Below are 12,815 nucleotides of genomic sequence, written 5' to 3'. Positions count from 1 at the left end.
TAGGCGGAAGAAGCAGGCTGCATTCTTTTTTCAAATAACTTTATTTATAACAGATTCAAAGACAACATGGGTATGTGGTGGTATCATACTGTATGTGTACCGTGTACCCTGGATTACTGAAATCATACAGGTTTGTATGCAGTTACAAAGTAAAGGTAAGACTAGTCTTTTATCTATAATAAAACATACATACTAAATACAAGACTTAAACGTATACGAACTGAAGTATGAGATGCATAATAAATGTAATCTAGCATGTGAACTTGATATGAATAAGTATTGTGTATATAATATGAAATTAATTATTGGATTACATGTATTATTTGAGATTTTGCCATGTATGACATTTATTAGATATACAATTAACGCACATCTTTTTACATTGTATATTCTTTTTATTCTTTATTCTTTGAACCTTTGCATATCCCCTCTTACACATTCCTGCCCAGCTCTTTTTTATTTTAAACTGTTACATTGTACATGTATTTATTTTAATTTTATATATATATATTTTTTAATATTATTATTGTAATTATTTCTATTCTATATTTATGTTTCTAGAACACGATTTGTTATTAGTATTTAACAATTCTAATTTATCCAGCAATGAACAATATTTCATTAATTTGCTTATTGTTTTAGCCAGATTTTACATTCATAAAATTAAATTCTTGAAGAAATTACTATATTATACTACATTTAAAAAAAAAAATCTAGGTATATATCTTCAAACACTATCACATTTAAAAACCTGTAATAAAATATTAAACAAAACTATTGATTTATGCAACTCTTCAATATTATATCTGATTAAGTAAACCTTTTGCGTGGGTTCATAGTTCATATGTATGCTATTTTTGTTGTTTTTCTTTTTTTCTTTATACATATTTCTGTCATGGAACTAAATAATCTTTATTTTTTTCTTTAGTTTCTAACTCTGTCTCTATTGTACTACTTTCTGCGAAGACTTATGCAATAATTGCAAAAATGTTTTCAATAAAAGGGAAAAAATCCTGTATGTGAAAATCTACTTGGCACGCACATATAGATACACACACTACATGCAAAGAGCTGAGGGCTGTGTGTGTGTGTTAGTGATGTGTTGGTCACGAACGAGTCTGCTCTTTGAGCCGGCTCTTTTAATTGAACGATAAGAGTCGGCTCCCGTCCGAGAGCCGTTTTTTTTTCTTTTTCTTTAATTAATTCAAGCCAGAATGATAGGACAATTTTCTCTCCCCGCCACGGGCACTCGATGCACTGACTGTGACTGAATGTTGTGTTAATGATGTCCGTGCGACCAATCAGGTGATGACAGACAAGGATCATACCATCAAGCAGGGAGGGGCGGAGAGGGGAGGTGCGGGGAGGGGCGGGGAGGGGCGGGGAGGGGCGGGGATGCACGGTGCGCTGACGGTCTACAGGTACAGAGCAGAAGGGAGAGGAGGAGAGAAAGAGAGAGGAGTGTGGTGCGCGAATAGCAGACAAGATGAGTGACAGTCGGAAATGAAGCAGGATGTAAAATTATGGTATTCTCGAAATTATAAGGTTTAGTATAATTAAATTGAATAATTTAAGTGATATATCTGCACACATACTAATCATAGGTCCAAACAGCGCTAAATTTGGCTGAACTATAAAAGTCGGAAGAGGTAAAACGAAGAGCCGTTTGGGAGCCGAAAGAGCCGGCTCTTCTTGGTGAGCTGAGCCAAATGATCTGGCTCACTAAAAAGAGACGGAATTCCCATCACGTGTGTGTGTGCGTGCGTGCGTGCGTGCGTGCGTGCGTGTGTGTGTGTAAGCTGTCCAATTCAAGGACAAAAATAGTTCCTGTCGTCCACACGTGGGCGCGCATGTGAGATGGTCATGTGGGTTGAACATCGAGCACAACAACAACAAAGCCCTTCAGCCAATCAGCTGTGAGCACAAGACCCCCCAGCCCAGCAGCCTAGCCTCACACCGCTATGTGTCTATTCTCAGCTGTTCCTCCGCTGCGGGAAGATGCCAGAGACCGGAGGAGCTCCGGAGATGTCCCGGAAAAGAGGCGCTGAACCCGGACCGCTACCCGAGCAGGTCCCGGAGAGGAAGAAAGCGTGCTGGGGCATTCTGACCAGCCAAGGTCGGTACACTGCTGCTGAGCTGTGGTTAAAGCACAGCTTGATCACGCTGCTATAGGCGAAGGTAGTAGTATTATTATTATTATATAATATATGTATATAAATACATGTAGGATATGTATACATTGATATGTAGGATGCAGGATGTATTTACTCCGGTACATGTGATACTGGGGCCTCTTACTCATATTACTTACAACTCTTGACAGCCTGATTCCATCTTTGGCTTTCAGGTTTCCTTAAATGTCCCATATTATGCTCATTTTCAGGTTCATACTCTTATTTTATGTTTCTACTAGAACATGTTTACATGCTGTAATGTTAAAAAAAAACTTTATTTTTCTTATATAGTCTGCCTGAATATACCTGTATTTACTCTCTGCCTGAAACGCTCCGTTTTAGTGCATCAGGCTGTTGCTCCCCAAGTGCTCCACAGACAGACTCAGGAGATCCTTTGTCCCCCGAGCCATCAAACTGTACAACACCTCTCTAGGGAGGGAGGGGATAAAGGAGGACAGTCTGCAGGACAGATAATAATGCACTATACTCACTTTTAACAGTCTCTTCTGCGATATATTTACTTTTTTAATAGTCCTATATCACAGCTGTTACCCTGCACTATATTCAGTTTCAACAGTTTTCTTCATCTCCTTGTATTTTTATATCTGGTTATTTTTTTGTACTTTGTACTACTCACTTTTTTACTGCTTTTTTACTAACATGTTTTGCACTATGGAACTGTGATGCTGGAAACTTGATTTTCCCTCGGGATCAATAAAGTTACTATCCATCTATCTATTTTAACAGAATTGCGTTGCTAGGCAACAGCTTGGGTCCATGTTTACTTCCTGTCAGCTGGTGTCATTCACAAACACTGCAGCAGGAAATAAACGGGACACATTTAGAATGTTTACGTTTAAAACTGTGAAATGGTCTAAATATTGTAGATTTGTGACATCACAAATGGACAAAAATCCTGACAGCTTGTTTCAAAAGCACAGTTTCTGAATATGGGCTGTGTGTATTTCTCTGTGGATTGAGTGTTTTGATACTTTCACAGTATTTATACAGCACTTAAACCTGCTTTATGATATAAAAGACATGAAAATCTCACTTTTTACAGTATGGGACCTTTAATGTTACCAAACTGAGAAAAATAAAAAGAACTGTCAACCCTCTCAACTCAACTCTCAACAAAGCTTTTATAAACCATTTCTAATATTTCCTGTCCTGTAGCCTATACTATAACAGCTAGTGACATACAGACAGCGCATTGCTTACTTTTTTGTCCTTTTCTGAATTCAAATTAAAAAGGGATGGAGGTAGGAGGTAGGAGTCAGGAAATAAATAAATAACCATACAGTGCAGGGCTCAAAATACTTTTTTTCTGTGTACATGCACTGTTCATGCTAACATTTAAAATAACATTAACCACATCTTATTTACCTTAACCAATTTTTTTTACTGCACAATTTGGTGAAGGACGTCAATTTAAAAGGTAGTTTTGCAAGTCAAGAAAGTCTCTCGTCTCGCACAATATACGTCACCAACACTATCGCTAGATAACTCGCACAAATTATCTTACCTGATGTTTTATCCATCTTTCTTGACTTGCAAATTTATCTTTTAAATTGTCTTTAAGAAAGTACTACGTGGAGCATAAAAAAAACCCAAACTTGTCATTTCTGGACTGTTATTTTTGTAACTTATCACCCCACAAAAATATATGGCAATATCAATATAACGGCTAATAAATCACTGCGGCAAATTCATCTATTCCAGACGTGACTCAGAAAATGAGATGAGAATAATGCAGACTGTTGTGAAACAAAGAAAATGGAGGAACATGGAAGGAGATATATGAGGGACAAATGAAGGAAAATGTTGCAGTGACACAGTGAGGAGGATGACATTCAGACAGGTAGTTCATGTGTGAGGTAAAGAAGGTTTCTCATGACCTTTCCAAAATGGCTCCTGGCGCTGGCATGTACAGAGAGGTCAGAGACGGAGATGACCTCACAGCCCATCTAAATATGGCTGCTGCCTCTGTAACTGTCCACTCTCAACACAATAGATGGTAATAAGAAGACTTTGTTTTTCTTGGTGGCTAATGGCAGATTCAGTGGCGAGTTAGCCAGTTCAGCAGATAGTTGAGGTTAGTTTGTTAATCTCAACACACTGGTAAGATTGCTCTGCCTGTGGCGCAAGCAGCCAGTCAGTTATCCAGCTACTTATTCAGTCAGCTAGTAAGCTGGCTAGTAGTTATTATTAGTATTTGCAGTGTGTTGTCAGTGTTCAGTGTAGCCGGTCAGGCGATCTTCCAGTCTGACAGACTCTACATAAGGACAAGCAGAAGGTGTGGAGGTCCTTTCATATCCATTTCATTCAAAATGTCTTATGTCTACCGGTGGCTGGATGTGCCATGGGGAGACGGAGATATGGGTATGTTGTTGATAAGACTTTGTGCGTTTATGTGGTGCATACTGGGGTGCAGTTATTGATACCACAGCTGTTGAGAAAAAGCTCTCTCACACTAAATATAACCGCAGGGAGCAATGCTGAAGTCCTGCTGCAGACTGTGTTTTGAGCAGATATCTTCCTTTAATGTAAAATGAGTGGAGCAACAATTAACAATCATTGTTATTATTTGATTTAATACAATTAAAGCTACTACAATATATGTACAATTGTATGTGATTTTAGCATATCCCTGTTTTGTGTCTTAAAGTATGTCCGTCTAAGATGGGAAACACACAACAGAGGTCTCGATTCAAACCGGGCACTTTGTGGTTGATGGTCGGCCACCGGTCCACCACGGCACCCTCTGTTATTCTATAGTTCAGCTGTAATGTGAAGAAAAATCACTCACCCTTTTCAATATTTGATTCAGCAAAATGAGAAAGGATAAGTTGGATCTATATGTAACTTGATGATGAAGTATGCCTGCTCTGTAGCAGTTAACTGTTTTTTGGGTATAATTCAGCTCATCCCGGTGTCTCTGACTGAGTCAGTAAATCAAGTCCATATCCTCCTGACAACACATAAATGCCACTTAATGCCCCAGCAATACTTAGAACATGTAATCTAGTGTAGTATCCAGAAAAACGGTCTCAGTTGTTCTTCACTGTAAGAGCCAATTATCCACATATAATTATATTTGGTAAAATTGACATAACATAATGCGTAAGTTATGATATTATTTAAGTTTGTACCACAGTTTTCGTATATTTTGAATAGCGACCATGTAGGATTATGCTGTTTACTGTTTTCTTGTCACGATGTGCTATAATAGACATTTTATTATTTACGACCATTATTTAGTGCCGTGAGGCGATTTTTAAGTGCAAAAAATCACCGGAAAATCTCCTGCCGTGACGTTGTAATTGATTCTCAAATAAAGCCTTGTTCAAGTTTTCCCTGGGTCTTCAGAAAAAGGATTGAAAAGAATTGGAACACGAGTCAGAACTGAGATGCCGTGCAGACTAAGTGGCCTATAGGATCTTGGAGCATGATAAAACAACCACTATGTCTCGAAAACGATTCTGATAGCATGAGATTGTAGTAAAATGAGACAGTTCTGGTTTAAATCAGTGTAGTATCCCCTGCACACTGTGGTGTCTGTCACAGTGTCCTTTTGGTTACTACCACTGGGAGTCAAGTGAGAACATTTTCAAATCTTACACATGATGCTTTAAATAAGAATATAACAGTTCAAATTCAATGCCATGATGGAACAAGTATTACAAATATATCTCTATGGGTCACTTACAGTAAGTGGTATATTTTGCTACACCTGTAACAAACTGTTTGTCTGTTTCCTTCTGTGTGTGTGTATGTGTGTGTTTGTTGTGTGTCCAGGGTCCTGGGCAGATCGCTCCCCTCTCCATGAAGCAGCTTCTCAGGGTCGACTGCTTGCCCTGCACACTTTACTGGCTCAGGTAACATCCTTACACACACACACACACACACACACACACACACACACACACACACACACGCGACATTTGGCAGGGATACGTTTTTGCATTTTGCTTCTGGTACATTTTGTGTGTGTAAACCACAGGCAGTATATAAAGATGGATGGCTCGTCTCCACTTCCTCCCACTGTACAGAAGTGAAGCCAAAATATCCTGGATACGGGAGCTGCCATCCTGAGATTTTGACTTCATTTAGAGCCAGAGTCTGCGCAGTAGTGATCAGGTGGTGGAGCCGCGGTATCGAGGTCATCTGCCCGAACCAATCGGGGAGTTGTCATGTCGTCCATCTTTATATACAATCTATGGTGTGAACCTACGTAGTCCAGAAAAAGACCTCTTGGATCCAAAAGCCTCAGTTCACTTCAAGCTGGGGCTGAAACAATTCCTTGAGTAACTCGATTACGAAATATCATTGATGCAAATTCTGTGCATCGAACCTTCGTTTAATCCGTATAATTGTATACAGCGCACTGTGTTCCACATGGAGGATCATCACAGTCGCACAAAGGCAATGTTTAGCGTAAAATTAACCGTAATGTGTGAAGAATTATAGGCCTCCTGTCTTCCAATTTAATCTGGCAACACAGATCCCACACAGAAACACCCATTTGATTTGCAAATCACTATGAAATCACTATGAGATTAGCTGGAGAAATTACCAATCGGGGGCAGAGTGGGAAAAAGGGTTACAAATCTGGAGTGTTGACAGGTATGACAGGGGGGCTTGAAATACCAAGGTAATTGATTCAAATAAGTCAGTCTAAAAAAATAAAGTCATAATGTTGTGTGCTTTGATTTTTTTAGGGATATCAAGTCAACATTGTCACCATCGATCATGTGACCCCTCTCCATGAAGCCTGCCTGTCAGGACATGTGGCCTGTGTCAGAGCATTAGTAAATGCTGGAGCTAATGTAAGAGTTCTTCTTCTTATCACCATGTGTCCACCCTAAAACTCATCATCACTGTCATTAAACAGCTGCTGACTTTCATTTATACACTAACGTGTGTGTGTGTGTGTGTGTTAGTAGATATAGTGATTGTTTTTTGTGTGTGTGTGTGTGTGTCTAGGTAAATGCTGCTACCATCGATGGTGTCACTCCTCTGTACAACTGTTGTACCTCTGGGAGTGTCGGTTGTATGGAACTGCTGCTGCAGAATGGAGCGCACACACACACAACACACACACACTTCCCCTCGGCTCTGCATGAAGCCTGCAAGAGAGGTCAGTAGCCAGAAGACTGGACACAGAGACACAATATCTCAAACATCTTGTCACCAGATTTTGGAATTTGGTGGAATTTGGCTGAATGTCTCATCTCACTCACGTGCTGGCCTTTTGAAAATGAAACAGATCAGCTAAAGGTTGCTACGACATTTAAAGGTCAGGTTGTAATGTTTAACTACAGTAGAGAGGTCACGTTCTGGTGAAAACCTGATAACAGAGAGCACAAAGGTACCAGATGCCCGTACTACAAAGTGATTTCAACATACCCAGGGTATCTTCACGTTATCTGGCTTCATTGACCCTAACAAACGAGATCCCGCTAAACAGTCCTACGAAGCTGGTTATCAACTCGGTAAATCAACCCAGGGTTTCTCCATCTGGCTATGAGCGCGTTCACATGAAAAGGGTGGTGTTTGCAGCATGTGACCAATCACAAACATGGACAAGTCTACAGACTTGCAGACAGACAGGCAGAGCGGCACATTTTACAAAGGAAGAGCGAACTATAATAGACATATACGAAGAAGTTAAACACTTAATCCAGACTAAAAATAACACAATTAAAGCTGCAAAATGCAGAAAGGACAGCTGGCGAGAGAAAAAACTCCTGATGTGTGAATGAGTAAAGTAACAGATTTATTAATTTAACGGAATACTCAAAAGTCAGATATAGTCGTTTAGATATAAATAGCTTTTAGATTTGTTATGGATGAATGGATTACACTTCATTATGTATGAGTATTTCAACCTTCTTTCAGCTGTGTCCCCGTCTCCAGCGGTGTGAAACAAACTCGAGACCAAGTAAAAAAATACCCCCCAGCATAAATCCAGATGTCCTTCCTGCATTTGTCATTTTAAACTGTGTTGATTTCAGCCTGGATTATGACTGTAACTTCTTCGTATTATAGTGTAATATTATCATACGATCCGAGCTCTGATTGGTCAGTAGGAGGTGCTTTTATACGAGTTGATGTCTTAACTGGAACATAACCTGCTCCGGAGCAGGTTTGCTGTTCAGCATCAGTTACCATGGCGGTCTACAACGGTAAGAAGTGATCCACCTTCGTAGGATGGAAAACCCTGAAGGGTTAACCCTGAAGTTACCTAACGCCAAATCCTGATTCGTAGTACAGGCCTCTGGGCTCCAGAGTGCGCCTGCGAGTTAAAATTTCACATGGTCGCATGATGATCATTTTCATTGGTGCCCCCGCCGGCACTTGGTGCCCTACACACAGCGCATGATGCGTGTGTACGTAGAACTTTACGAAGAAATGGATATAGAAGTTACCGTGTTCCAAAAATGAAGCAGTCTATAGCTGGATATTTTAAAAACCATGCTGTACCAAAAAAAGGTGCAACCATATCATGTGCTGGTGTGACCAACTGAGAAAGTTTGTAGCAGTGGAAAAGTTAATCTGGAGCCCTGGGTATTGCTCAATAACTTGTCAAAGTAAAAGCAACATAAGCTGTTTACAATTACACTTCAATTCAAATGACTTCAGCATTGAAAGTTACTGAATGTTTCATCATTGTGAGTGTGTGTGTGTTGTCTGTGTGTGCAGGTAATAGCAAATGTGTGGAGTCCCTGCTGTCTCATGGAGCAGATCCAGACTATGGAGTGTCCCACTTGGGCTCTGCTCTCTACATGAGCTGTCTACACCGACACACAGACTGCTCAAAGATTCTGCTGCACAGAGGTGTGTCTCATTTACGGCAACTCTGTAGCACACCTGTGTTACCTCCTGTACTGTGAGCGTGTGCCCACAGTTTTCTATGATTGTTTTGGTCTTTTTAGTCCAGAAAATGAGCAGCTTTACCCAATGTGCTCAAAGTGACGCCACCTTTTGTTTATTACTTAATGAATTCATTGTCTTGGCAGTTGATACCCATTAATACGAGTATGTCTTGAGTAGTCTTTCAATCATTATATTTTGGTGTTCATGTTGTTCCCCATCTTTGTTGTCATTGCCATACAGACTAACAACAGTACTGCTGCCATTTTTGGCAGTTATTTTGAATTTAGGACAGGTTCTATGCCATCGGAACTTTGGATTCCTAACTTGAGAAATCTCTAAGTTAGGACGGTTCTGTAATAGCTAAATGTCTACTCTAACATAAGATTTTTTTCCCTAAATACAGTTAGGAAACATGTTTCTGTCGGACCAATGTCATCCTAAACTGAGAGGCGACAGGTTCAGACTTAGGAAGTTTCTGTAATGAGGCCCCTAACCCCCAAGTTCCACTACTCTAATAATAATAATAATAATAATAATAATTCTGTAATAAGACCCCTGACCCCCAAGTTGGGTTCCACTACTCTAATAATAATAATAATAATAATAATAATAATAATTCTGTAATGAGACCCCTGACACCCAAGTTGGGTTCCACTACTCTAATAATAATAATAATAATAATAATAATAATAATAATTCTGTAATGAGACCCCTGACCCCCAGGTTGGGATCCACTACTCTAATAATAATAATAATAATAATAACAATAATTCTGTAATGAGACCCCTGACCCCCAGGTTGGGATCAACTACTCTAGGCTGTTCCTCTGTGAAGAAGTGATTTTTCATTATATTCTTTTGAACTCTAATAAAGGACCCAATTCTACTTTTTTCCACTGCATAGGGGGTTAAATCCTGTGTAGAGTTCTCTTCTATTCTATCTACACAATGACTGAATTTATTATTTAATGTCTTCTCTTCTCTCCTCTCCTCTTGCCTGTGTCCTCTCTAGGAGCCAGTGTTAATTTAGGCAGAGGAAGTGACAGTCCTCTGCATGCCACTGTCAGACAGGACAGTGCAGATCAGGTGTCAGTGTTACTAGACTATGGAGCTGATGTCAACATCAGAGACAGTAACGATCAGCGACCTGTGGAGCTAGCGCCTGCTGGTGGAAAAACACAACAGCTGCTACTGACATTTGAAGGTACTGCAATGTCTTCTGCTGCAGTGATTCTCAATACTTATGCATGGAACCATTTGAAATTCAAGCTGAGCTGTATCACAGCAGTAAGAGGAAATCACTCTGTCTCTCTCTAGTTTCTCCGAGGAGTCTCTGCCAGTTGTGTCGTCTCCAGATCAGGAACCTGATTGGTCGATCCAGATTGAAGCAGCTCCCCCTCCTTCCTCTCCCTTCCCTGCTCACTCACTATCTGGAGTACACATAGGATGATGGGAAGAGCAACTACAATTCAGGCCCTGTTCAGACCTGGTATTAACATGCGTCCTCAGAGATCGGATCACAAGTGGACAGCTCTAAGTACAGGTGTGAACGCACTCAGGACGCATTGAAATTGGATCTTTCAGACCACATTCAGAGGTGGTCTGGGCCACATATGACCACATTATTTTAGCAGTGTGTAGTGAATGTGTCCTGGGCTAGATTAAGGACCGCCTACTCAACTGACGTCCTGCTGGGATCAGTGGGTCTCTGAGCTCCTCATGCGAACAGACGGGCAGACGCGAGCACTTGTCAGCATGGAAACGGCCTTCATGCTCTACTGTATCCTGTCGGTGCAACTGTATTTTATTACAATATATCTTATCTATGGGCTACATACAGTAGGCTATCTACAGACTATCAGACTAGGCACAGGAAGTGCATTATTATCATATTGTTGGAGATGTGTCGGTGTTTTTGTTCCGGTGTTTTGCACGAAGCTGTCACCTGCCCACCAGCTCACTCTCTCTCCTCCCCGGCTCTCTGGAGCTCTGTACCCGCTGTTTCCTGGCAAAGGCAGAGGTGTCTGCAGCACGGAGGTTCCAGGGGACCACCGCTACAATAACACTTTAACCAAATTCACGAATATGTAGGATATTACTGCTGATATTCATGTAATATTTCGTCACAACGTCTGCTGTATTAGCCATGTGTTTATTACATGATTATTTGCACATAGAGCGGGGAAGTGAGATCAGATCACAAGTGGTCACTCAAGACGCATGCGGGGACGCATTCTAATACCAGGTCTGAACAGGGCTTCAGATGCCATTTCTTTAACATTTTAAATAAGGATGTGCCAACCTTCTTATTAACCACATTATGTGTTAACACATGACAATGTTTTAAACCGTATGGTTGAGTTTGGCTATACAACGTCATTACTTCAAAATACACTGAAGACTTACTCTGATTCATGCTGCACTCTGGTACACAGTCCACTGCCTTTGTGTTGCCATTACAGACACAATCACTGTTTATTTTGATTTTTTTATTCAATAGGACTCACATTTGTCTGACTGATAGTGACAGCTGATTCAGACTCTTTTGTCTCTATATGTTGGTTTAACACAATATGTCATTTTGTAAATATTGAAATAAATGTTCCACTGACAAGCATGGTGTCTGTATGTACTGTGTATGTAAATACCAATAAATGATCCGTGACATGGCCTCACTGACCTGTCCAGCAGTCTCACAGCAGTGAGCTTGGAAGAGGGTTACGCTATTAGTTTGCTAAAGCAGTATATGGGGTCAGTAAACTAAACTGGGGAAAAAAGTTTGGAAATTTGTGTTTGGTTGATTATTTCTTTGTTGTTACAATGCTAATTGGCATTGTATTTTACATGGTTGGAAAGCCTGTTTATTTACCTTCACATTGATGTCCAACTTGTAAGGATCATACATTTGTGGGATGAGCAGCACAGCTGATTATGTGGGGAGCGCCCAAGAAAAATTTGCCAAAATGCTCTGACAATGGTAAACAGTGTATTCTCCTGTTAGTATTGACTCTTGTTTTGAGTTGTTTGGTGGATTGGATGATTGAACTCTTTTTCAGTAACAAGGAACAAACAAGACATATTGGCAATTTTACACTTTATTAATTTAATACACCGTCAGGAGCCTCAGTAGCGGTGGAAGATCCATACGCAGCCACAACAGCCTGGCACCTCCTCCTCATGCTGGTCACCAACCTGGTCACACGTTGCTGTGGGATGGCATTCCATTCCTCAACCAGGGTTCGTTGCAGGTCAGCCAGCATGGTTGTGTGTTCCATCAATGATGTCACTGGTAGAACAAGGCTTGTCATCATTGAAGGCCATCTCAATGCAGTGAGATATCAGGATGAGATTCTGCAGCCAGTGGCGATCCCAAATCTCCACAATCTGGGACCCAACTTCATCCTTCAAGATGACAACGCTCGCCCCCACAGAGCCAGGGTTATCACAGACTACCTCCACAATGTGGGAGTAGAGAGAATGGAACGGCCTGCCAAGAGTCCACACCTCAACCCAATTCAACACTTGTGGGATCAGCTTGGACGTGCTGTACGTGTTAGAGTGACCAACGCAACCACGCTGGCTGACCTGCAACGAATCCTGGTTGAGGAATGGAACGCCATCCCACAGCAACGTGTGACCAGGTTGGTGACCAGCATGAGGAGGAGGTGCCAGGCTGTTTTGGCTGCGTATGGATCTTCCACCGCTACTGAGGCTCCTGACGATGTATGAAATGAATAAAGTGTAAAATAGCCAATATGTCTCA

General features: G+C 40.8%; 1 protein-coding gene across 1 annotated transcript; it reads left to right on the top strand.

The window, feature by feature from the left end:
- On the top strand, positions 1-11,722 carry asb5b (ankyrin repeat and SOCS box containing 5b). The gene is made up of 8 exons (XM_037763941.1): positions 1-155; positions 1,978-2,116; positions 5,973-6,052; positions 6,896-7,003; positions 7,161-7,314; positions 8,880-9,014; positions 10,065-10,256; positions 10,370-11,722. The coding sequence occupies exons 1-8, from the start codon at positions 93-95 to the stop codon at positions 10,495-10,497; spliced, it is 999 nt and encodes a 332-aa protein (XP_037619869.1). The 5' UTR covers positions 1-92; the 3' UTR covers positions 10,498-11,722.
- The last annotated feature ends 1,093 nt before the right edge of the window (positions 11,723-12,815 follow it).

This window comes from Sebastes umbrosus, chromosome 3, assembly GCF_015220745.1.
Source record: "Sebastes umbrosus isolate fSebUmb1 chromosome 3, fSebUmb1.pri, whole genome shotgun sequence".
Lineage (NCBI taxonomy): Eukaryota > Metazoa > Chordata > Actinopteri > Perciformes > Sebastidae > Sebastes > Sebastes umbrosus.
The sequence above is the reverse complement of the archived record's forward strand: the minus strand, read 5'-3'. Positions and strand labels throughout refer to the sequence as shown.

Bases quoted from the DNA above. Each gene is read 5' to 3' on its own strand.
- asb5b (XM_037763941.1), top strand. From the start codon at position 93: ATGTGTACCGTGTACCCTGGATTACTGAAATCATACAGGTTTGTATGC. The intron at 156-1,977 runs GTAAGACTAGTC...GTCTATTCTCAG, and splicing joins TATGCAGTTACAAAGTAAAG to CTGTTCCTCCGCTGCGGGAA. The intron at 7,004-7,160 runs GTAAGAGTTCTT...GTGTGTGTCTAG, and splicing joins TAGTAAATGCTGGAGCTAAT to GTAAATGCTGCTACCATCGA.